The 27,703-nt window shown below is 33.5% G+C and overlaps 3 protein-coding genes across 3 annotated transcripts; all 3 read right to left on the reverse strand.

Moving 5' to 3' along the window:
* Positions 1-250: 250 nt before the first annotated feature.
* On the reverse strand, positions 251-4,957 carry LOC108721024 (prostaglandin reductase 1). Its single transcript, XM_018445333.1, has 4 exons — positions 4,626-4,957; positions 1,936-2,224; positions 1,137-1,410; positions 251-702 (listed from the first exon to the last, which is right to left on the reverse strand). Exons 1-4 carry the CDS (start codon positions 4,729-4,731, stop codon positions 361-363), a joined length of 1,011 nt encoding a protein of 336 aa, XP_018300835.1. The 5' UTR covers positions 4,732-4,957; the 3' UTR covers positions 251-360.
* A 546-nt stretch (positions 4,958-5,503) lies between these two features.
* Positions 5,504-9,882, reverse strand: LOC108721022 (prostaglandin reductase 1). Its single transcript, XM_018445331.1, has 4 exons — positions 9,522-9,882; positions 7,744-8,032; positions 6,815-7,088; positions 5,504-6,049 (listed from the first exon to the last, which is right to left on the reverse strand). Exons 1-4 carry the CDS (start codon positions 9,790-9,792, stop codon positions 5,708-5,710), a joined length of 1,176 nt encoding a protein of 391 aa, XP_018300833.1. The 5' UTR covers positions 9,793-9,882; the 3' UTR covers positions 5,504-5,707.
* A 3,299-nt stretch (positions 9,883-13,181) lies between these two features.
* On the reverse strand, positions 13,182-25,683 carry LOC108721025 (HEAT repeat-containing protein 5B). Its single transcript, XM_018445334.1, is given in 33 exon segments — positions 13,182-13,986; positions 14,059-14,204; positions 14,320-14,334; positions 14,436-14,649; positions 14,724-14,875; positions 15,864-16,100; positions 16,181-16,465; positions 16,564-16,679; positions 16,766-16,937; positions 17,018-17,293; positions 17,856-18,075; positions 18,178-18,423; positions 18,506-18,687; positions 18,770-19,391; positions 19,465-19,634; positions 19,717-19,906; positions 19,994-20,551; positions 20,703-20,777; positions 21,282-21,314; positions 21,752-21,915; positions 22,007-22,116; positions 22,198-22,456; positions 22,539-22,650; positions 22,729-22,979; positions 23,066-23,209; positions 23,277-23,526; positions 23,749-23,909; positions 24,003-24,186; positions 24,260-24,370; positions 24,451-24,598; positions 24,676-24,881; positions 25,005-25,194; positions 25,417-25,683. Coding segments are annotated over 32 exon segments (6,315 nt in total). The 5' UTR covers positions 25,134-25,194; positions 25,417-25,683; the 3' UTR covers positions 13,182-13,809.
* Positions 25,684-27,703: the final 2,020 nt, after the last annotated feature.

A 27,703-nucleotide genomic window follows, 5' to 3' on the forward strand; every position in this document is an offset into this window, starting at 1 on the left:
AAATGCTATGAAAATACTTAATGATACATTATAATCCAAGTAAAAAATACTTTTTAGAAATATTTATTTATATTTATCATATATATTACATACAATATTTGGTGTCTATATTTTAATAATATTTCGAATAAAGCTTTATATAAAATATGTATGAAATATCTATATAACATTGCAAAAAAAATGAATATTAATAAATATTTTCATAAATATTCTGTGCTGTTGGGTAGTTATATATATATATATATGTCCATACATATAAGATATTTAACATTTTTTTCCCACTTATAGATCCAACCAATCACATTCAATACTCGTTGAGCAGGCTAGCAGTTTTGTCCGGTCGAACGCGCGCATTGATATCTAAACTTGGACGATCGCTTTGCCGGTGTTATCACCATGCAACATGCCGATAAAGGCATCAAACATATTCTCGAACCCTTTAGTTACGGTCTCACGGTAATGAAGTTTGCCCTCGCGTATCCATTGCAGATTCTGCATGATTCCTTCATTCCATCGATTCAACCAACGTCTAGCAATAAAGCCCTCCATCTTCAGTTGGTTTAGCAATATAGCAGGTTGCAGAATTGTAGATTTAGGCAAGGACTTGGTGTCCGCATTGTAGCTCGAGATACTGCCGCATAGGGCTACACGACCAAACAGATTCATTTGATATATGACTGTACCAGCGATATCTCCACCGACCTGTAAAGTCAATAAACGTTAAAGAGGAGGGTCACAGGGCTGTTTTGCGTTCCCTACGGATTTCCATTGAACAATTTTTCTTGTATTGTATGATCATTAGGAATGTATCAAAAATAATCATATGTGAGAAAAAACTTGATCCATAAAGTAAACCGATTCAGTACAAATTTTTTGTGGAAGTAAAATATCAAATATTTCAAATAAATAATCTAAAATTTACGAACTAAAACACGATTTAATCAGATAGAGTTTTTTCCTATTTGATTTTATCGGATTATTTAAACAGAGTAATAGAAATTAATCGTTGATAGTTGTATTAACTGACTATGATATAACACAAAAATTTTGAAAGTTACAGCATACGATGACCATCTTTGATTATATTGAAAAAATCCCGTTTAATAAAAAATACACGATATTTTATAAATACGTACATTATCGAAGTAGCAATCCACGCCTTGCGGAGCAACTTCGCGTAACTTGGCCGCGACTGGCATGGTCTTGTAATTGATGGCAAAATCGAAACCCATTTCCTCAGTAAGCCACTTGCATTTCTCGTCGGAGCCGCATATACCGATAACATTTAAGCCCAGAATTTTGGCGATCTGGCCCACGTGTGAGCCGACCGCACCTGCGGCTCCACTGATGACGATTGTTTCGCCAGATTTCGGTTTACATATCTCCAACAAACCGAAATACGCAGTGTTACTGTAAACAAGAATGAGAGAAAGAAAACTTTTTCTTTTTCTTTCTCTTTCTCTTTTTCTTTCGCTCATATTTAATTAAATATAAAAACATATAAATTCTAAATATAAGCCGTCCTATTCGTTGATTAAAAAATCTTGTCACGCATATGACTGTGCACGATAATACATATAATTTACAGCAGCAGTGTTTTTTTTAGTATTTGTGATCACGAAATACACACACAAACCTATGAATTTTATATCTTTACATTTTTTTAATATCTTTTCCTCGTTATTCATATCAGAAATAAATATACTTATTTGTTTCATAAAAAATTAAATTTTTGTTTCGAACGGAAATCTCTGATTAATGTTAGTGTTGGTTTACAAAACTATTACATCTACACAAAGCTTAAAGTTTAAATACAAGTCATCGTTGCAGCAAATATGTTTTGTAACGTCTTTTAAATTTTACTCATTTCGTGAAATGATGACAAATTTATGTCATTGTAAAGTAATCGAGTAAATATTTTGACGAAATCTTTACCCAGGCATTCCCAGCATGCCAAGACCAAGAGACGAAGGTAAGTCACCTATGTCTGGTAAAAGGTACGGTTTTTGTTCGGAAAACGATTGGTGTATATTTGGATTGAGAATTGTATGAGTTCTCCAGCCCAAATATCCGACTATCCTCTTGCCGACCGGAAAATCCGGGTTCTTAGATTCTATAATCTTGGCTACCTGACCGCCAATCATTGTAATCCCGAGTGGCAAATTTTGCACGTAAATTCTCATATATGGGTCGACAGAAAAGAATTCAGCTTCAACGAGATATTCTAAAAAAAAGATATATATATATGTAATATCACTTCATAATTCATTATATGATAAATTTAATATCGATAATTAAGAGAGATATCACTATTGATTTTATAATTTAATTATTGATATCTCAAAGTGAAGAAAAAATTATAAATTTGTAATGTCGTACTATTTGTCTCGTTTTTATTTTTTAGGTGCTAATAATCCTTTCTTGATTTATACTGTAGCATTGATAAAGCGCATGACATTAATATTTCGAAACTTAAATTATTGATTTAACGTAAATAATAAATATATTTCAATTTATGATTTTTCGTACGTCCGAACTATTTACATATTTTACATAAATAATTACAGTTCAGAAAGTCGCATATTACAAAGGAAAATTTAAAAAAAAAATAAAGTCGATTCTCTAACAAGCTTCTTTGTATTTTTATTAAATTATCTATCATGGATTAGTTAATAGTGCTATAATCTGATGCCAAAATAATCCGTTTATACTTACAGACAAATTAAAATATTGATTTTCATGGAAATTGAATGAATTTTGGACCACCTGATCGTTGAAATAAATATATATTTTCAATAATTTTCATAAGTTTTTTATTTATTCTATATAACCGCCGCTTGGAGTAGCCGCTTTGAATTTTCAAAAACGCCACGTTTTTCCTTAAACCACATATAAAAACGAAAATTTTAAGCCCTCAAACGTCTTATTTCGACTTCACAAATTTTGCCCAGACACTTATCCCCGTTGACGTGGAACATTCCATATATATTGAATATCTCATCTATTGTCAACACAGACATTTAACCCAGTAAATGAGAATGGATTAAAATGATTTGAAATTTTATCTATTATTCAAATGAGTATTTTTAATTAAAAAACACTTTTTATTAAATTGAATTTAATTGGATTCAGTTGGATTCAATTGGATTCAACTGGCTTCAATTGAATTCATTTTCTATTTAGATTTTTTAATTGAGCAATATTTACAATACGCTTAAAATGTGTTTCATGCAATGCTTATAAATAAATAAAAGTAGGGATTGAAAATGATTCATTTCGACGTTCGCGAATGCGTCTGAAAATTTGAATCCATTTCAATCAGTTTCAATTCTTCCTTGTTTACTAGGAAACCAATTGATAAAATAGATAGCACATAATAAAAAATTAAAAATACTTGAATAAGATCTAATCTTGGATAAGAAACTGTAAATTCATACTTCGTTACGTACTGATAAAGTTGTGAAGGATTTATAAGAATTTGATAACAAATGCAATTTATTATTTAATAATACAATTTATTATATAATATTAAATAATAAATTGTATTATTTAATAAGAATAATTAAGAATTCCTAATTTATTTTAAACAAATTGATGAATTTGTATTATAATATAAAGTTTTTTAGGCTTTCACGGGTATTATCTTCAAAGATACTAGAAGATTTGCGGCGAGTAATCGCCGTGTTTTCATCTATTGCTAATTTTATTATAATATAGTTATAGGTGTGTGTTATGTTATTTTTTAGTTTATCAACTGGATTATAACGAACGAATCCTTACATTTTTTTAATTCGTTAATTTTTTACAGAACAATGTTCGCGGAGAGATAAAAGAAGCTGAATTAAATAATCGCGCTGGCAATTACACCGCCCAGGGCCGGCGAAGTAAATTTTTTCTATGTATGGAGTTTCATTTGTTTTTTCATGTATATTCTTTAGATAGAAAAGGATTTATGACATATCAGTATTTAATCAGTTTCTATTCAGAGATAAATTTCAACTACATACTGTATTTTCGTTTTTATCGTCACTTTTGGGTCGCCGAATAACATATCTGTCCATCGCAAAATCCTATTACAGTGATTATATAATCCAGAAAAAGTCTGAACTCTGAAGACTCGGGAATACTAGATTCTGCAACTTAGGGTCTGAGATTCCCGTAACAAAAAATATTTCTTTCAGGACAATTAACAAGATTCCAGTCAAGTCACGCAAAAAAAAGCAAAGTTTTCATTGGATATCGCTCGTCGCCATGATGTGCGTGTATGTATGTGCACGCGCGTGTTCAGTTATGTAAGGTTGAGTACGTGTAGCTTGTGTCATCCGATGTTTCATCACTGAACTATCAGGATACTACGTCTAAATCGGGATTGCATTTATGCATGCACTATGAATGAAGCCTTCCATTCTTGTTCTCACTATTACTTCTGACGAGGTATGGAAATCCATACTTCGTCCATGTATGGAATTCCATTAGCTTAGAAATTTGTATGTATGGAGTGCTCCAGACCGACCCTACTGAAGTCGCCGGCCCTGACACCGCCCATTTGTAATAACATTCATTGATACGCTCACGGTCGTAGAGGGTACGACATTGATCGTGACAATCGTGTATAATCTTTTTACCTCCATCTTGCAACGGCGGCAACTCCTCTTCCATTAATTTTAGATCCGTCGGCTTTGGCTGGTCCACGAAATAATTTACCAGCACGTATTTCCTCGCCTGCACCATTTTGCGTGATAGCGTTGAACACTTTCTGATTCAAGTATTCCTTGGGTTCGATCTTGTCGATGTGATTTCGCTGTTATCGCGAAGGGAACGAGCAATAGCAGTCGTGATGAAGCGACTATGAGTTCTCGACAGCTCACGTCGCACTGCTCCGACCTTTATATTCGCAAGTACATAAATGATCTGAGCGTTCAGGTAAACTTAATTCATCCGGGGAGACGCTATTAACGCTATTTGTGCCATTCTATCTTCATCGTCCATTAGACATGAGACAAGGATAATATTACAAAGGCGCTGATAGCGAGTTTCTCGAAACGCAGCTTTAAAGTAGGGGTAAGGAGATTATACATACAGATAAAGCTCATCAGAATCTGTTAACCAGTAATTTGTTAAGTGTTTAAATTTTTATAACTGATCTACGATATTCTGCTGGATATGCGTTAAAATAAAAATGAATAAAATTATCACGTTAACAGAATGCGATAATTCTATTAGAATTAATTTATCTTAATTATCTTTATTTTCATCGCAACTACAGTAATTAGTTATGTAATATGTTACGTTTGTTATAATAATTATATCATATTTATCGGAGGAAAATTCCTGCTAATCAGAATGCGACTTAAATACATGGAAGTTTGCTGGATAAGATGTAAACGTATACATATAAACAATCTCAACGGATCCTTATCAATTTTGGATCCCGAATTTTCATATAAAAATAAAATATCTCTATCGAGCACATAAATTCTATTTCATATTTACAATAATTCATCCTGGTTATTCTTACAAAATTTAAATGCATGATTATTTATTTAAAAATCATTAAGGATCTTCAGAAATAGATTACAAAATTCAAAACTCATTTTTTTAATCTCTCAGAAATATAGAAAACATTCCAAATGCAGTTGTGAAATTGCAAGCGAACAGGAATACTTATAAGAAGAAATGTTCGCAATGCCTGATGACATTGTGATATCTACACCTGGACGATCGCTTTGCCGATATTCTCGCCATGCAGCATGCCGATGAAAGCATCGAACATGTTCTCGAAGCCTTTAGTTACAGTCTCACGGTAACGAAGCTTGCCCTCGCGTATCCATTGAAGATTCTGCATGATTCCTTCATTCCATCGGTCCAACCAACGTTTAACTATGAATCCTTCCACCTTCAGTTGGTTTGTCAATATAGCAGGTTGCAGAATTGTAGATTTAGGCAAGGACTTGATGTCCGCATTATAGCTCGAGATGCTGCCGCAGATGGCTACCCGACCAAACGGATTCATTTGATACATGACTGTACCAGAGATATCCCCACCGACCTGCAAATTCAATAAGCGTGCAGATTAGATCTCAATTACTAAGCACAGAGAAGAACATAATACTTTTCAGTTTTAAATAGATATTTATGTTAATTCTAGAATTATCAAAGCAAAAGTGTGTGTAATTTTTTAAAGAAAGGGATAAAGAGGAAAGTAAATTGACCGTTTTAATTATTTACGTATTACAAAAAAAGTCACGGAAAATCTTAAAAAAAAACATCCCGTTATTAATTTGAATAATTTTGTAAGTAATTATAAACTAGTAATTATAAGTAGTGAAAATATATACATACACATATACTTATCCCGGTAACAAATTTTTCATACATTAATATGTATAAATATGTATAAATATACATAAATATTCATAAACACGTATAATCATATATGAAATATGTCCATACATATTTATACATCCCTCTTTCTTTTGTAAAATTACTTTTTAATGTAATAGAAATAACAATAATAATGTGAAAACATAAAAAGTAATTAAAAGGATAATTTTCGCATTGTTCGTTTTTACAAAAGAAAGAAGGATGTATGAACATATTATATCCATATAAAATTATGTATGTTTATGAATATTTATGTATATTTATACATATTTATACATATTTGTGCATGAAAAATTTTTTACCAGAAATTAATTATTGGTAGTTGTAGTATTGACAGAATTTGATGTAACATAAAAATTTTTTTAATTACAATACACGAAAAATTCTGATTTAATTACAAAAAAAGGCACAATATCTTATTAATACATACATTGTCGAAGTAGCAATCCACGCCTTGCGGAGCAACTTCGCGTAATCTGGCTGCGACTGGCATGGTTTTGTAATTGATGGCAAAATCGAAACCCATTTCCTCAGTAAGCCACTTACACTTCTCGTCGGAACCGCATATACCGATAACATTTAGGCCCAGATTTTTGGCGATCTGGCCTACGTGTGAGCCGACCGCACCTGCGGCTCCGCTGATGACGATTGTTTCGCCAGACTTCGGTTTACATATCTCCAACAAGCCAAAATATGCTGTATTACTGTAAATAAGAATGACAGAAAGAAGGAGAGAGAGAGAGAGAGAGAGAGAGAGTCGTAAATGTTTATTGTACAGGGTGTCCAGAAATTGAAGGCCAATAAATGATCGCAGCATAAAAATTCGTGAAAAATTGAGTAATAAAAGTGTATGCCATTTTTTTTATAAAATAATTTTTAAGTATAAATGGTTCAAATTATAACCCATCCTAAACGTTGATTAAAATGCCATCCGTATCACACATATGACTGAGGCAATGTTTTGTTTAGTGTCAGTAATTGCAAAGTATTCAACATTTAATATCATTAACACACAGACAGATGACTTTTAGGTATATCTTTATATCATTTCTTCTTTTCTGTTGTTGACATCAGAATAAAAGCTTATATATTTCAAAGAATTTCTATTTCAAGGAACTCCTATTTTAAATGGGAATGATTAATGATTTTATATATTTTCTGTGATTAATGCTAGCCTCGATTTATAATTCATGTAATCTACACACAGTTCAAAGTTTAAATGAAAGTCATCGCTGCTGCAAAAAATATTTTGTTTTGCAACGCGTTTTACATTTTACATATCTTTTCTTCGTGATAAGTGACAAACGAGTTCACGTAAGTGCAAAACGATCGAGTAAATATGTTGATGAAAATATTTACCCCGGCATTCCCAGAACGCCAAGACCAAGGGACGGCGGTAGATCACCTATGTCTGGCAAAAGGTACGGTTTTTGTTTAAAAAACGAATCTTCAGTTTTTGGATCGATAATCGTGTGAGTTCTCCAGCCCAAGTTTCCGATGATTCTCTTGCCGACTGGGAAAGCTGGATTTTTAGATTCTACAATCTTTGCTACCTGACTACCAATCATCGTGATCCCGAGTGGGAAGTTTCGCACGTAAGGTCTCATGTATGGATCAACAGAAAAGAATTCAGCTTCCACGAGATATTCTAAAAGAAAGAAAAAGATATAAATAATATCACAAAATAATTTATTATAATAGATAAACTTAACTTAACTAAGAGCAGAATTGTACCGATTTTATAATTTAATTATATTAATATTAGCTTAATTTCAAAACGAAGAAAAACTGTATATTTTTAATTACGAGACATTTGTCTCGTTTTTATTTTTTAGATGCTAATTATCCTATTCTTTATAATCTATATACTATAGTATTAATGACATGCGCTGATAAAGTGATATTTCAAAATTTAAATTATGGTTTATTTTAACGTAAGTATATTTAAATTTATGATTTTTTACACGACAGAATTATTTATATATTTAAAAAAAAATTTGAAGAAAATAGGAGTCAGAGGCGCGGTAGTCGTTGCGCAAATAATATGATTCTATATGTGACCGATATAACACAAACCTCTTATTAAAAACCGCATTACATGTTTCTTATTTTTGATCTCTCTCTCTCTCTTCAGGTTATATATTTTACATAGATAATTATAATTCAGAATTCTTGGTATTGATTTTATTAAATTTATCCATTATGAAATGAAAATCTCTTACTGGTGCAGCAATCTGTTTACTAATATACAAATTAAAGCTGTATCAATATTTATATGTATATTATTTTTCAAATGCGCTAATGCGAAAAAAGACATAAAATTTACGCCTTTATGTTTTGTTTAATAAAGTATTCATATTATTTCTTTTCGCAATAAAATTATTGTATGAGCGATGATCGTGCAGCAAAATTTATTTCGTCACTGTATTTACTTGATTCTTTTAATCAAAATTTTATCTTATCTTTAAATACAAATATTAAATATCTCACCTATCACCAATACAGTCCAATAACAGTCCAATACAGTCGTATAAATCAATTAATAAAATAGATAATATAATAAAAAATGAAAAAATACTTGTATAAAATCTAATCTTGAGTAAGAAATTATAAAAATTTATACTTCGTAATATATTGATAAAGTTATATAAAGGATTTAAAAGATTTCAATAACAAATACAATTTATAAACAATAGTACAAATTAAGAATTTCCAATTCGTTTCAAATAAATTAATAAATTTCAGTTATAATACAGTTATGTGTATTTGTATATAGAGTGTATAATATATATCTGTAATATCTTATAATTATAAAAATAAGAAATATACATAATTATATGACATATAACAGACAGATATATGCATAATATATAGTTTGCTAACTTTTTAGTCAACTCCAACTAAAAGTAACATTAATGTTATGTTACTTTCTAATGTATTATATTAACTGGGTTATAATAAAAGAATTTTATGTTTTTAATTCATTAATTTTCATCACAAAACAATCTTCGCGGAGAGATACAAGAAGCTGAATTGAATAATTGCGCTTGCTGTAACACCGCCCATTTGTATAATAACATATTTGTTTCGATGACCTCACAGGCACAATGTTGATAACGATATGTAATTTTTTCTACCTTCATTTTGCAATGGCGGCAACTCCTCTTCCACTAATTTTAGGTCCGTTGGCTTTGCTTCGTTCACAAAATAATTCATCACCACGTATTTCCTCGCCTTCACCATCTTGCTTGATTGTGTTGAACACTTTCGGATCCAAGTGCTCCTCGAGTCTGCTCTCGTTGCTGTGATTTCACCGGTATCTCGAAGAGAACGAACAATGATAGTCGTGATGAAACGACACTGGTTCCACGACAGCTGTCGCCGCACTGCTTTGAATATGTTGTCCATGATTGACTTTATATTCGTAACATAAATCGTTTGACACGCGCTTTATCAGGTAGGTTCTAAAATCCTAACTCTTAAAGAAGGGATAAGGAAAAAAGCTAAAAGGTCAGAACCTCGTCTAATGATTTGAGAACCGTGTAAATTATCATACTTTATTAATAGTACTCCGCTAGATAAGCGCTAAGATAAAAATGCTGAACAGAATTATCACATTAACAGAAAATACGATTAAGAATTAATTTATTCAAATTATCTTTATTTTCGTCGTAACTACAGTAATTAGTTATGTAATTAATACACTACTAATAATTATGTCACATTCATCGGAGAAAAATTCCTGCCAATCAGAATAACTTAAACACGTATACATGAAAGTTTAGTGGATAAAATGTATACTATATACAGGGTATTCTAAAATTCGCAACTAAAAATTCTATAACAAGAAAGTTTTCAAAAAATTAAGTAAAAATTTATAAATTTTTATTTTAAGCAATAGTTTGAGATATACAGGGTGTCTCGAATTTAAATGTCTAAACTTCGAGAACGTGTAGAGGATCGATAAACTAAGAAAAAAAGTCCTGCAGAGATATGGAGCCGTCCATGTATTACGTAAGCAAACATTTGACCATTTTTATCTCAAACTTCATTTCATGCTGAAATTTTTATTTTATGCTGATTCATAATTTACATAATTTGCACAAAGATATCAAAGTGCAAATCAACGTTGTAGGAAGCAAGAAGTGTTAATTACTCTTAATAAGTTATACTAATTTGCTAATAAGTTACACGAAACCTCTCAGTTATGCGTGTCAAAAGACTGACAGTATAATTGCCGTATAGTTCATACCTGAAAGATGTATTTAAAATTTACAAAATAATATTAAGCACCAAGATCCTTGGCTATATTTAGCGCTTCTTTACTTATTTATTGATTTATTTATAATTGCTTTTTATCACATTTTTAAATCTTACGCATTCTTTTCGCAAGACACTAAGCGAATACATGGCAGATGTTACAGGGTGATCATGCAAACATATTTGCGAAAATTTTTACCACGTCATCCAAGCAATGAAATAATTGCGCTTGCAATCACATCATTCACACCGTCGATTCCCATACAGCACAGAACTTGCAGCAATAACGCTGCAATATTGCTGCAATATGCAATATTACTGCAATGTTGCAGCATTGTTGCTGCAACTTTTGTGCTGTAGGGGTTTCTGATATGTGTTTATCGACGCGCTTACACATCAATGGTGAGTTGCATGATGTCATGCATGATGTCATGCATGATGTTTATGATTTGTGTAATTTTTTTCTGTCTCTCCATTCATTCTCCACAGTAGCAACTCCTCTTTCTTTAATTTTAAATGTCTGTCTGCTTCGTTTCGTTCACGAAATAATTCACCACCACGTATTTCTTCACCATCTTGCGCAATATTGTGTTAAAAATTTTCAAATTCTAAAGACCTCATTTAAAGTCTTCATCGTGTGATTTGGCAGATTATTGCGAAAAGAACGAGTAATGATAGTCATGATCATGATGCAAGTAAATTACATCTACTTGCATTATGGTCGTGACAAAGCGAAAATGGCTTTCGCTTTATCAATGTCGTGACCCACGACAGCTCGCATTGATTTGAAAGTTTGAACATGTTCTACAATCATCTTTATCATGGTCTTTATATTCGCGCATGAATTATTTGAAACGCGCATGCATGCACTCAGGTATACTTAGGTAGATTTTCCTTTTTAAAAAGAAGGCAAACAGACCGATAAACTTCATCAGAATCTGGTGTTTAGTAACTCAAGAATTAAATAGTTCGAATTATCATATCAACATTATTTGACTAAAATAAAAAAAGATAAAATAAAATAACATATGTAAGATAAAATTGTAAAACGAAAACTTTGTATAGGAGATTATAACATTAATAAGACAATAAAATGTGATTAAGTTAATTTATCTAATCAGTTATTTTTATTTTCGTCGAAATTGCAATAGTTATGTAATACAACGCTACGTATAATTGTACCATATTCATTGGAGAAGAATTCCTGTCAATCAGAGTAATATTTAAACATACATGGAAGTTCGGTGGATCAAATGCACAGTACATGTACATATATAAACGGCCGTGTTCTGTACGGCACGCAATTAAAAGTTACAAACAATCTCAACGGGTTCCTAAAATAATCATATAAAAATAGTAGAACATCTCTATCGAGCACATAATTCACATTTCACGTTTATAATTCATCCTGATTTGTCCTACAAAGTTATATGCACTACGTCAGATCTACCGTGCAATACAAACTCAATTATATACAAACATCGCGAGACTCGCCCCGCTTAACTTCAAAATGGAAGTTGAAAATGGATAGATAGTTTTTTATATACGTGAACGCAAAATCTCTCCGATAGGAAAAAAGAAATTTTTAAGAATTCAATTTCCTATAATAAATTCCCGCCGATTCCTTTTGCAATGACATTGTTGCGGGATAACAAAATCGCGACTCCATAATCCATGTAAAAACATCGATTAACATTCGTGCGGCAATCTAAAACATTTGTACCTAATCTACATGTTCGCCTATTGCGATTTTCTACGGCGAAAATACAGTAACACGACTAATGTCAAATTCGAAGGAAGATTTTTCCACTTTCCGAATTATATCTTCTAATTTCGATTTACATACATTTCATGTCACGCAGTTCATTGTTATTTTTCGTTCACGTCGGGCTACAATCTAGCACGTTCAACGATCAAAGAAAATATGAAAAAATTATTAAATTTTATAGATCGTTTCACTGTAATGCCCAGTATTATACGGTATTAATTTACCGAAGGCGCTTCTCATACATTTTATTGCAGTCTGAAAAAATGATCATTATTTTTACAAAAATTCTGATATTACAAAAAAATGCTCAGTATAATTGATTCGATATGTTACATCAGACATTCGTTCGATAAAGTCGCTATCCTATTACTTCCAATTCTAAATATACAAATCAAACACGTGTTTCTTTGTACCTGTGTTAAAAAATCTATGTTAAAAATCTGTGTTAAAAATTTTAAGTAAAAACATAACGGGTCAGTCTTCTTGTCAGAAGAACGTTAAATATGTTCTCGATTAAAACAGTCTATATTTTATAATGATCTTTAATCGTCCGTTTTATGGCAAATGTTTTTCACAAGGAAATCCATGTGACTATAATTGTTAATAAATAATTCTATTAATTATATAGTCAGTTAAACATTAAGAATTGTTTAAAAATAAAACTTCTGAATCGTGAATTAATGATTTAAATGAGCATGGAAATATCTATATATTATATCATCTATATAACTTATTTTGTGCATATTATATTTGCAGTCGTTTAATATTAAACACCACACTTTTCTTGGAATTAAACTATTACTTGTTCTAGTTCACAATTCATCGAAATAGTGAGATGAAAATATACATCAACATCTTTGTATGTATTACTAAATAAATTAATAATCTCTATATGTGTATCCTAAAATCTACATATATGTATATACAAATTTGAAAGTCTGATATAAAGTTATCTTCTCGGAAAGCATAATTGAAAAATTAGGAACGTTATTATACTAATAAAGAAATTAAAATGGGATGAAGAGAATGTAAGATAAGTATCATTTTATAGTAGCAATTAATTGATCATCCGACATCAATTTTTCCATTCCTTTCACATTATCCTATCCCTTTATGTACGTCGTATAATGTCGCTAATTTCTAATCCTCTTTTTCTAAGTACAGTCGAGTACGATTTTCTAACGGTGAAATATCACTTTATAATTATCACGACGCTAAAACATTATTGTTGTAAACAACAATTAATTCGATTTATCTGATAATTGATAGTTGAGTGAAATCAGTCGCGTTAACACGAGTGAGTTGTATCTACGATAAAATCGTTAATATCGTTAGTCATACGAGGTTTTAATAAATTATTTCTTATTTCTTATCTGCAACAGATATATGATCTGCTTCTAGTTGAAGTTGGAGAAGTCGGTTTTTAATTTGATCGATGGCGCGGATATCTTGATCTGCGGTTTCACGGGATCGACTGGCCGAGTGTGCCGCTGTGCCTGCTGATGACTAGTTCTTACGGCGTTCTCCAACTTCGTTTTCAGCTCGGTGGACTGTGACATCAATGTCTTAAATTCCTAACAATATAAAATAATTATTAGATACTCTCATATTATTCGGGAATAGAAAACATTTTCGAAATATTGTACCTGCGGATACTTTGGCCCGATCTTATTGAGCCATTGAAAACTCTGTTGATGGAGGCTCGCTTGATATTTTGTAGCGCGCTGGAGCTCATCCCCTTCCAGTAGGTAATTGATTAAAATCGGTACGAGTAAAGTCAGCATTTGAATACCTATAGTAATTTTACGAAATATTACACGTATGTTAAAAACTTATTTAAAATGTAAATAATTATTAACTGATTAACATATTAAAAGATTAGATTGAAGACCACACTTTCCACACACCTTGTAACAGATCTCCTGCATAGCGTGTAACACATATTGCATTAACATTTTGTATGAATGTTCCACGAGCGTTAATTTTATGATAAAAGTTTATAAGTTCAACTAAGATAACTTACGATTAGAGAGATCAGCGAGTCCTATGAGAGCTTCTACTGTGCTGATGCACTCCAATGTGAAAGTCAGATCCATGTCGTTTGTCACCTGCTTGCTCTTGTCGCTGTATAGGTATTCTACCAGACGTGGTGCAAGCGCATGGATGTATGGAGTACTTATATTACGTTCCGGATGCAGAAATATCGTTCTTAACGTTTGCACACATTTCAGCTTCACCTGAGTGCAAAATTATTCAAAATTATTTTCAAGATCAATAATTAGAAATAACGTTTCCTTTATCATTAACTCACCGTTAAATTTTCAGACTGGAACGCATGCCGAAAATGATTAATACATGGAAATTGCAGATTTGGAGCACTCACTACTTCCGGTGACGCATGAAGCACGAATACTGCGATGCCTAGCATCATTGCCACCTCATCCATCTTAGTTTCATCATTGCCTATAAAAACAAAATAGATAAAATAAAAATAAATAAAATATATATACATATACAGGGTGTTTCCAAATTAAATGGCAAAACTTCGGGAGCGTGTAGAGGAGTAAAAAACTAAGAAAAAAAGTCCTATAGACATATGCTCGTTTTTGCTCCGTTTCAGAGAAATCGAAAAAAAATGTTTACATTTCTTGCCATATCTAACACCGACATATTTGATTACATTTTCCACTTTCTGTTATGAATTTGTCAGTCGCTCTTTGAAAGCCTTTAACAGTAGATGAATTTTGTCTTTTGCAATATGCCGCGTACGTATTCTAATAGTGAATATGCTGATATGGTTTTTGTATACGGTTTCTGCAACGGTAATGCTTTAAAGGCGGTGCGAGAATATGCACGACGATTTCCAAACAGAAGAGTGCCAAACCGAAGAGTGTTTATGTTGACATTTAATAGATTGCGAGAGACTGGAACATTTTCAATTCGACAAGAAAACAACCGATTTCAAGCAGCGTTACGAAGAGATTTGCAGGCAGGGAATCGTATTTTACAACATTTTGACAATCATCCTGAGACCAGCGTTCGGAATGCGTCGGCTGTATTGGGAGTGTCACCACAAACAATTTGGCGAACTGTAAAAGGAGATAATCGCTAAAATCTTCATTAAAAAGTTTATAAATAAAATAATTAAAATAATAAATTAAATATATTTTTTTCTTTTTTCGTGATTTCCTGCGAAACAAAGCAAAAAGGAGCATATGTCTATAGGACTTTTTTTCTTAGTTTTTTACTCCTCTACACGCTCCCGAAGTTTTGCCATTTAATTTGGAAACACCCTGTATATTAATTTCTTCCATTACTACAATAAATACTTTATATTTCGATAAGGAACATGCGTGCGATATATATTTCATTTTGATTTCTGATATTTTATGAATAAGAGATATGCGTTTATAGTTCCATGTTCCTCCTCTAAAGGATAAAGTTAACATACCTGTTTTGGCCAGATCGATAATCTTGGCAAGCGCGCTTTGTAGTAATCCCGTCCATTGCTCCTGACTCCTGTGATCCCGGGCGTATTTGTTATTAGTGAGACTCTTAACGCAGTGCAACGCAGCGTGAACTGGTGTTTCCGAACCGGATTTGGTGCTATCGTTGTCCGCACGTACCGCGGTTTCGCGTATCACGCCCGTTGCCAGATACAGCAGCGTCGGTAGAATTGCTATTGCGCCTTTAAGAAACGGGACAAATATTAGAAGATTACTAATTAACATTAACGACGTTAATTACATAAGGGTTTTATGAAGATACCTTGCGGAGAGCACAATGTGGGAAGAGACTCCATTATACTGAGAGATGATGCGATTAATTTGCCGCTCTTCTCCGACGACGCATATCCCTTCTGAGATAAAATGGCAGTAGCACCATCGGGATTCGGATTCAGTGCCGGTATCTGCCGCACCAGGAGACACAGACATACTTCCAGAACAGCAAACACTAATGATTTGCCCGGCATGAGCTCACCACTTTCTTCTCCTTCACCCAGTAGATCCAGTTCCAATGTTTCATTGTTTTCTTGATGTGCCGATGCATTATCTTTTACAAAAAGATATACATTTTTATATACATGATAAAAATTTGTGCGATGCAAAAAATTGTCAAAATTATCGAAAATAATTTCGGAGATCGCGTACCTTTGAGTTTCAATTTTTTCCTTGCAGCAAGATCTTCCTGCGCTGCTTTCATCACTTGCTTCAGCACTTCCATTACTATCATTTGGATGATATAACTCTCTCGTGTTAAAAGCGATCTTTAAAGTAACGAACATACCAATATCAGTATTATCTAATAGAAAAATAGATTGTATATTTTCACAAATATATGAAGAACACATACCTATGAAGAACATTACATAATTCGATAGGTAAGGAACGATCCGTGATGAAGACCTTACGTGCCCATATTGAATCAAGTAATGTATATAACGCATTTAAACATGTCTTCATATTTTGCTGGGATTCAACAAATAATTATTATAAAAAAAGAATGTTGCATATTCCTTTAAAACGTTGTTACACATATAAAATAAATTGTGTTGATATTATATATACATACAAGCAGTTTTAATGTTTTATTACATTATTACATACTTACCAAATAACAAGTGAAAACGTTCAACATTTGTGTTAGTTTTAGAAGCAGTAGCTTCATCGTTGTTGTTATTATTGTTACGATTATTATTATTAAGATTCGTCGTTGCTTTCTCCTGATTACTGTTTCCCATTTCAAATCCTCTTGCATTGAGCCAAAGAGTCGCGGCATGGAGGATCGGCGCCCACGATTCTACATAGTGAGGACGCGCAGACTCCATTGTATCTGTCGTGTAAAAGGCACCACCATCATGCGGCAACTGGCTGGAGAATTCTGAGAAAATATCATAACAATAGTTTTAATTATCCGAATAAATAAATCCAAAAAGATACATGCAATATATAAGAAGATATAATAAAAAGTAATATTCTGAATAATTATTTGTTAATATTAACACATTTGCGACATTTTTTTGATAACTGTGGACAGCACGATTATCAATAGTCCCGAAACGCATTAGGTGCGTATTGTAATAAGCTTCAAGTCGTAAGATATGAATCAATCATAGTTAAATGTGAAGAGGACAATCAACTACGATTAGTTGAGATTTTTTACAACTTAAAGCTTAATTGGAAATTTACTGCGTGGTTATGATGACTAGTAGTGGTCACATTAGCAGGTCTTGATGCATAACTAACACGCACAGTATACCATATACACTTTAGGTTACAGAAATATCGCTATCATCCCTTATGTAGGAAATGCTTGACTGAGGATAGTCCAGTAGGATAGAATAATGACCTATACGATGATCACATCGTGAACGTGTTAACATGTAGTCATTATGGTTTTGCAGTGTTACTTCTCTCATTATATTTCTATTATTCAATAATACCTGGCGGCAAAGAAAGTAATGCATGATCTCTCAACGCGGATAGCCAATGTTGACTCAGACTCAGAAGCTCTGGCTGAACGAGGCTCAGCAAACTTTCGCTTTGAAACTCGAATTCTCCAAAATCCTCCTCACTCGCTTCGTCGACTTGATTCGCATTTCGATTAGTCGTATCTTTGCTATTCAATGCGGATCCGTCTCTTATCATTGCAACTACATATACCTGTTAAAAAAATAAAATTTAATTTTCTTTTTCTTACAAATTACAGATATCTTTGTTATATTATTTCTATATTGAACATAAAAAATAATAATGTCAATATACCTCTGCCCATGCTTTTAGGATCGCTAATCTTTCCAACGTTGATAAGCTCTCATTATACAGCTGCGGTCGAGTGTTGCCTTCTCTCAATTTCTCGAGGGATGATACAAGTAATTGATGCACCCTTCGTAGATCATTGAGATCCCTAGCGACGCCGCTGCCGATCCATGCGCTGCAAGCTTCACAAGCTGCAGCTGTAACATGCGACGGTGTTTCCGCGGAAAATGCTGGTCTTAAAGCAGCTCCGACCTTTAAACAGATTTATATTTAATATAATAACCATTATAAAAATAACATAATTGTAAAAATGTGTAGTGGATTGAGCACTCACCTGTGCTTGAAACTGCTCCAGCAATAAGTGCCCAGGAAACTCCGGTTCGGGAACTTTAGCGAATTTATCAATGATCTCTTGCAGAGTTTTGAGACCTTCGAGTCGCAATGGATCACAATCACTCGTTGCAGCCATGAACGCCATACGCACCAAGTCCGATAAATGTAATACCAGAAAATCTCCTGTAAGACCCGAATAAGAGAGTGTATTAAAAATGAAGAAAAATTTGAAGAGACAGCAACGTTAAAACTTCATCAGTCATACCTTTTCCCTTAGATTGTTGCATCTCTTTGGCCAGAGCGAGATCAAAATGAGCCTGCTTGTTATTCATACAAGCTGCGACGATACGTCGGACGCATTGTGCCGCAAAGACTCTCGTTGGCCATCTCGGTGTGATAGACGGTCGCTGTTTAGTGGATTCGTCAGCATGGAACTCAGCCTGATCGTCGTCACCTTCTGCATCTGCTGATTCATTATCAGTGGCGCTATCCTCGGCAAACAAAACAGAATATTTTGTTCAAGGAATTATTCGTCAACCGTTAATTAGAAGAATTTAATTATTACCTGAAGCTATCGTGAGAACGTCTTTGCATAGTGATAACCATTGAGACAAATTGTCGGCCGCTAATATTTGCAACATGCTTGTCAAAGTGTCATGAATGTCTTTGATTAATTTACTATCAGTTTCCGTATCCAACATACTGAATAACACACCCGGGAGACCGGTCTCAGTGATAACGAGACCTTCTACCACATTAGTGTCTCTGCTTTCATTAGCCAGAGTCATCGCATGCTCACATACTTCCTTCGCTTCGCGCTGAGCGAGCTGCCGAAGACAGGATATCGCAGCTTTACGCAGAAGCAAATGATTGCTTGATAAGGTACGCTATAAATAAATAAATAAATATAAGAAATAATGAAGACTTCACAATATCTCTTAGTATTCAGAGGATTCTTACACATAATGTAGGAACGAGGGAAGACAAATTGACGTGTCTGGGTGCAAAAAGATGTAACTGTTGAAGACAGCCGGTTGCTTCGGCTTGAACGAGGGGATCCTGATGATCCTGCATAATGGCACACGCGCATAAAAATGACGACCGTGCCATGCAAATCGTTGAAGTGTTGCCTGTAAAATTAATTGTTCGATTATTTTCCACAAATAGTCATATTTCGCATTTGCTCTATAATTAATTGGATACATTATGTACCTTGCAATTCTGGTCCTATTGTCGTGATAAGCGCTGATAAAACCTTTCCGATGCATTGATGCACATCGATGTAAGAGTGAGGAACATTGAGGAGAAGGGTCAGCGCTAAGGATAGCGTAGGCTCTACATAGCCTCTAAACATTGGTCCACCGGAATCAGCTATCAGAGCCAGAGCATGCAGCGCCCAAACCTTAAAGAAAATTTATTTTATAATTTTTTTTGTCAAAGTTGGTATAAAGATAAACAAAACGAGACAATATATGTGTCAATATTTTACTTGTACTACAGGAGACGAATTATCTTGTGCGAGTGCGAGTAAGATGCTGACGCTAGTGTTGAGATGCTGGCTAGAGCCCATTCCGCCGACATATTTATGAAGGCAGCCTAACGCTAATGAGTGACCGGTTCTGCTGGCCACGTCGCGAGCCGATTTCAACCGATCGAAACTGGTCTGCGCCAATTCCGCTGTGAACTTGGGATCAGAGATCACTTGGGCCATTCTGCCAACCGCTTCTCCAGCCGCCCATCGTAAAATAGGATTACTGCTGATCAGCGTGCTGATAATAAGATTAGTGGCGGATTTCTTGACGTCTTCCTGTCCGAAACCTGTTTTCGCCTCGTTGAGGCCCTTCAAGCCACTCAATACAGCCGTGAACACGTTCATTTGTATTGCCTCCTGCCTTCCGGACTTAGTATGCTTTATACACTCGCTAAAGTGATCCAACATCTGCAGTCTGTGCTTGTTTGCTACACGTGGGAATATCTGGCCGAATAACGCGACCGATAAATCAATCACCGCTACACCCAACGGCAAAGGACCAGGAATCATTTCAAACTGTAATCATATACAAAATTTATATTTAGATTTTTTTCTGTATTTGTATATTCTTGTGTATTCACAGTAATAAGATTTAAAACTAATTTATAGAAATATGAATTTAAAAAAAATTATTTATGTGTCGTATAAAATGATTACTTGAACTTACGTGTGGCATTGGTCTGTAAAGGCAACATGTATTATGTTCCAATGCCCCAGATCCCGCAGCACTATTTGGTTGAAGCTGAAAAATGGTAATTTATAAAGTTTTAATTTAATGAGATTAATAAAGTACAAGTTCCGTAAATTGTAAGAAGTAAAGTTACTTTATATAAGTCCTAAAAAAAATTTATAAATTAATACATATATATATATACACATACTATACATTCTTTACTAAAATAAGTAAGACAATAATATGTCTCAATTTGACATAAATAAAACATTGTGTAATAAGTTATGTGCAATACATAACATATTCGATATATTATATATTCAAACTAAATTTATATAAAATTAAAAAATACTACATATATATATATAATATATACTCGTATATATAATATATACATATATTGACTAATATGTAACTAATTAATAAATAATAATATCATATTAAAATAAAAATGAGACCTAAAAAAATTTGTTAATTTCAGACATAAAATATTATAATTATATATATATAAACATAGGCAGAGAAAAAACAAAATAAAAATGAAAGGCACACTTTAAAGAACACCTTACTCACATGTTCCAAATCTGCCCTTCTGTTTGGTTCCATCTAAACACGAGGGTATTTAAAAGTTAACGCAAAAATTACATTTTATAAAAGTTTAAATTGCAAAAGTATTTATTATTTTTTATATTTGAAATTAGCTAAATATTATATAAAATCTTAATTATCAAATAAAACATGAATTGCAGTTATAAAACAAGTTGCAAAGATTTTAACATACATATATTTTAGTTATTAAATCATAATGTTTTGTTACCAGAATTAGAAAAAGAGTATAAGTTGTGCATACATAAAATATGTGCGTGCAGTATTAGAATTAGTTTGCCGAAAATCATTTTTAAGACATTTTAAGTAATGCTTCCATAAATTTTTAATTCTTGAACAAGATCAAACAAACAATAACTTAACCAAACATTAGCCAAGATGTTATATGTAGAAATAGAAACCGTATTGTAATGTGGAATATAAAAATTCAAACTCACTTGGTCTTCTATTGTGCGATGATCGGTCTCCTGTAGCCATGTACCAAGAATTACAGAATCGTTAGCATGGCAAACCACACTTAATAAGGAAGTAGTCGTGTTTCCAGGATTATCCGTAAGTGTGAACTCCGACACCAACATTCTCAAAAGGTGTGTGTAAGAACCTATGTTATCATATAATAATGTAAGTAAATTGCAAACTAAAAAATAAAATAGAAATAGATTTTATAGTATTATTATTTATAGATTTTATACCTTCGAACATTTGCGGTGGCAATAGCAACAACGTTTCATATAAGCGTAAACGAACCATAGCTGCAGGAGCTTTCAATTGCTGGCCATAATTCTTTAAAACAGGAGACAAACTGAAAAAATATACCCCAGTTATAGGATGCTACAAATATTTCTTTGCCGCGTTATATAAAAAGTATATCAATATTTAATACTTTGTCAGCATCGCTAGAGCGGATTCGATCGGCGTGAGTAATCGCCGTGTAATATCATCGTTCAGAAGTTCCGGGCAATGCAACAGGAAACTGTACATAGCGGACAATGCGCCGGCACGTCCTTCCAAAGTCACTTGCCACGTGAAAGCATCGCCGCGAGCTTTTTCACTCTCAAGTTCTTTGTTCGAACGTGGGAAAGAGAAAGAGTTTCTCCATAGAAGTAACATTCTCGGTAATAAGCCTTTTACTACTGCTGTACCTGTATGCATATAAATTATATGTGCATATATACGGCTTACGCTTAAATTATTACTCATTATTAAATAAAAAAACATTTATACCTAGAGTCATAATCGCTCCTATCAAAAGCCATCCTGCATGCGTGCGATTTAAAGACAAACGACTGTTCTGACTCGCGCTTCTCAGGAGTTCTTCCGCTGTATTGAAAATTATCTGAAAATAGGAAGCTCGATAATTAATCCCGCGTGATTGGTATATAAAGTAGGGCATAATGCATAAGAGCAAATATACCTTTCCCTTAGTATGAGGGACCCCCAAAGGTGACAAACGAACACTTCCTAGCACCGCAGCAAGAGCACTACTGTAACCGGCTATAGCTTCCGGTGAGCTACGCATATTCTCAATCCCGTCAACACAGCGATCGATCAAGGGTGTTATTTGACTTGGTACTGCCACACATATGCATCGTAAACACCAGGAAGCCGCCAGTCTAGCCGCTTGACACGGATGCACCAGAACAGCCATTATGGCATCGATCAGACCTGTGATAAATACATAATTAACTACACCGTTCAGACTATTTCTATATTGAAGAAACAAAAAATATTTTGCATGCGTAAATACATACTTAGAGATTGATCGGAGAGCAAATTCGTAGCTGTGGTACCTAATCCTAATATCAGATTGCCCATTTCTTGTAATGCACACACCAATAAATGCTGACTGAATAACGTTTCTTGATTGCAATCTTTGGCGTTTTCCGGACTGAAATCTAATAAAGCCATAATGAGATTATGTACGACTCCACGTTATATTAAAGTGTGAAAAGTTATTCTTACCGATGGAATTCATTTGCTTCAGAATAATATGCGCTATCTCTTTACAAGCAGCTGCTTGAGCTCCTTCTCCTAATAATTTGCCGATGGTACCGCGTAAAATGAAATTCACGCATTTACGCGAGTATACCGCCTCAACGTGAGAACTAGCGGCTTTCGGATTTGTAACCAGGTCTAAAACGTGCGCAATTAATGCTCCGATATTTCGTTCCAGCCAGGTACCGCCCAACATTTGAACAAATATCACGTATGCCTGTAATAGCAATCATCAAATGTCTATGAGATGTTTTATCATGGAAAAATATACTCCGCAATAAAGTTAAAGGCTTTTTGACTCGATAGGAAAAATGCAAATTATGTCCTGCTTTGTTTTCTTGAAAAATAACAATATTTTTTGCACAATTATATAAATTTGTAAATTTTAAGTGTATTTTAAGATATATAAATATATATATATATATATATAATAGCTTACATGTGTCACCCCAACTCGCACTTCTCTATTTATGCTGGAGCTTCCTTTTATGATCTCACCGGTTCCTTTTAAGAAACCAACACCACCTCTTAAAAATCCAGACATCAGGATATTTAACACCTCTTCAAGTGAAGCTTGCTTAACACCTTTGTTGTGTACAACTATGTAATACATTAGAATAAGATTTGGATAAATAAAATAAGAAATGCCTAAATTTGGACACATATTTTCATAATATATTTTTGCTTAAATACCTGTGGGATTTTTTATTTTGGGTGAAGGAAGTTGCGTCATTGCCACTAAGGTGCCCAGTAATTTAGCAACGGAGCATCTCACTTCGTAATTTGAACCTTCGAATGCCCGAAAGCAAAGTGTTGCAACACTTTCGATTTCAGTTGTATATAAAAACGGAGCGTGATTCAACATTTCCAACAAACACTGTGAAAACAAATTATGGTAAGTATAGAAAAATGAAGCACATAATCAACATTTCTTTCATAAATATAAGTACCTTTGCAGCAGCACATCTTACTGCCATCACTCTGTCGGTCAGGTAATGCCTGGAAACTTTATATATCTCCTTATGCACATTGGTTATCGCGGATCCCATTCCAGCACACACCTAATTATAGGACAAATATATGTTAAATTATAAACATATTTCATCTAGATAGTTACAAAAATTTTTAACAATACTGTCACCTTTTCTAACGTATGCATAATTTCTATTCGTGTCTGTGATTCAGCAGAACGTAAAGACTTTATTAGGATCTGTACAGTCTCCTCATATGATCTGCCCATCATTCTTCCCAGTTTCTCATACATGCATCCCACGCAGCAAATAGCAGCTCTAAATAAATAATATGTATATATATACATATTGCAGAATTATTTTAATTTGTTACTAACAAAATTAACAATATTCACAGTTTTGTGGGTAGAAAACTTGGTGAATCATCCTTATTCCTCAAGATATCATTGCATTTGTTGACAGTATCAAACAGAGTGTCGCCCACACTGAACAAAGTTGCTAGGCATCTTGCAATGAGACGTCTGGTTGGTGGTCCAGGTGCTCCTTGCATATGCCTCGTCAATTGCTCCACTAACTTTTGCTGACATCCTTTAATATCACTCTGCGAATAAGATTTAGCACAATTAAAAATTTATCATAGGTATTATTAAATAATTTCAATCATATCTCCCATTAGTAATAAATTGGATAGCCCCATCGATGTTAAACTTTTTTAAACTGATACCTTTTGAGCAGCGACCAAAACTTTATCTAGAAAGCGTAACCATTCAAAGATGAAAACTGGTCGCTTAGCCTCAGGGATTTGATTAAGAGCATCCTCATTGAGGGTCAGACTATGACTCAACTCCATCATTGTTTTAAATAAATGCACGCACGGACAGGTTGGTCTCAAATATCGGTCACTCAATTTCCTCCTACAATGCAATCACATTAAATTCTCTACCATTTTACAATTACTGGCTGAAGATATACAGACTCGAGATTTAAAATTAAGAAAAAATGTATTATATATTAGGATGTCAGCGTATTGAAGGTGTGTTTTTCATTATCGCGTTTTGGAGTCGTACGGATATATGTATGGTGGCGAGAATACGATAAGATGCGATTAGAACAGTGTTTAACTGATGTTTACGCACCGCAGGAAATAGCGGTCTAGGTGTCATCACTCGGAGGGCAAAGATATTTTCATGGCACTGGGTGTTCTATCTCTCGTGGGATGTCACTTCGTCACTTTAGCACTTACACAGATTAATCGCGTCCCAATGACAGCATCGTTATCAGTGTCGTCGTTGTTTTCCACGAAACTCCGAATTCTCACAACGACGAATGATGCGTATGGATGACAAATTTTGACGTAAAGTTAGGACAGTTCAGACTGGGTCACTCCAGCCACGTTTGGTGGCGCATTGTTGCCACGAGAATGTCGCCAGAGAGAAACCTGATAAGGCAATGCCGACCTTTTTCCTATTACCGTCGAAATCCGTATATTATCGCCAGTAAATCCATTTTCGGTTTGGGAACTACGCGACTACATTCATTTTCTGGTCCTGTCAATAAAATCGTAACACAGAGAATTACGTCAAAACTGCAGACGGGCGATTTCGATAGTAATAGGAAAAAGTTAAATTGTTTTAAAAAATATATAATATAAATTATAATTTGTGGATTACTTAAACATTTTACAAATATAAAAATACACATATTATTTATAAAGTTCTATATAATAATATTTTTCAAATCAAGATATTAATTAATAACAATTATTAAGCTGATGACGTTATTTGTCGTCTTTTGATGTCAAAATGATGTCTTTAATATTTTTGATTTCAAAATTAATTACGACAAATAACGTGAATTTGCTGAAAAAAAAGAGGACCGTTGATTATAATCGATGGGAGTGGTGGAGGGCCTCTCAAAAATAAAAAAAAAAGACATTGATTTATTATCCGCCAAAAATAGCAATGGTTATATAGTTGTATGTGCACGCTTTGTACACATCGTAACCCAGTAAGCAAGAAACATTTTGGAACATTTCAACAACGTTGCAGCAACGTTGTAACATTGCTACAACGTTGCTGAAATGTTCCAAAATGTTTCTTGCTTACTGGGAAGAAGCGTCAATAAACGGATTATTATCAGAGAGAAATCTGAGAAGGGCCATTCCGGCGTTTTTCGAGATTAAATGGGTTGAAATTAAATTAGCAACATTTTTTTAGAACATAATGTATCTTTTAAAGCTGCGGGTTACTTTATTCTACTGTTGAAATATATACATATTTTATTGAATAGTTAAATAATACTTATTCTCTTTTCATGATTTCTGATAAAATATCATAAAATTTGTGTGAAAAAGTTTAAGATATTTTTTCAGAAATTACAGAATGAGAAATCTTACAATTATACAAATCTTAAAATGTTTTATAAAATAATTCATATATAATATGAAAGATTTTTTTAATTTTTCTGGAATGCTTAAATTCGTATTAAAAAATTCTGAGAAAAATTTTCACAAGGGATAAGTTTAAATTAGAAAATAAATAATAGGAGTTTTGTTAAAATCGCTCTTTATAAGTATTTCTCGCAGATTATAATTATTAATATTTGTAATTGTTTTAATTTAATATAATTATTAAAATATTAATTTAATAATTCATTATTAATAGAATACGTTAAATTCCTCTCGAAGGTAATAAGTAAAATCGAAGGAAATTGATTAAATATATCGCATTGCGATGGAAAATATGAGGTATGGTCAATGCGATACTCTACAAATGCTTTAAAACGTTTTTTGACGATTTGTAAAATTCTTCCTTCTTATTGGCCAATCAAAAAAATGTTTTAAAGCATTTGTAGTGAGAATTTGACCGCAGCTATGAGGTTTGTTCTTTTTAACTGAACTTTTGCACCAGTTCATCTGTCTTCCTTTTCTCTCTAGGAGGAAAGAAGAGGTAGAAAAATGAACTAGTGCAAAAGTTCAACTAAAAAGTACAGGTTTATGATCTCGTTGTACAGTTCGCATAATTAATGCCTTCCATCCATGTTTTGACGCGCGTTACCTTCTCGGTTATTTTCACGTTTATAGTCGTAGTCAGACGGAATTATCGACAATACGCGAGTTTCTTCAATCTCTATTGGCTAGTCTGGTTTCTCCGACTACGGCCATGAACGTGAAAACAACCTAGAAGATAAACGCGATGTCTCACCAATGGACGTAATGTCATAGGCTGGGAAGGCATTAATTGCGCGAACTGTACATAAAGGTTGCGTTCCACTTAAAGCCCGTATCAGACTACCGACTCTGCAAGCCGACCCGACCGCCAACTCTGATTGCCGATCAATAATGGACCAATCACAATAAGACTGATTCAATGTGATTGGTCCATTATTGGTCAACAGCCAGAGTTGGCAGTCGGGTCGGCTTGC

Source organism: Mycetomoellerius zeteki, unplaced genomic scaffold (assembly GCF_001594055.1).
Source record: "Mycetomoellerius zeteki isolate Tzet28-1 unplaced genomic scaffold, Tzet1.0 scaffold158, whole genome shotgun sequence".
In the NCBI taxonomy this organism is placed as follows: domain Eukaryota; kingdom Metazoa; phylum Arthropoda; class Insecta; order Hymenoptera; family Formicidae; genus Mycetomoellerius; species Mycetomoellerius zeteki.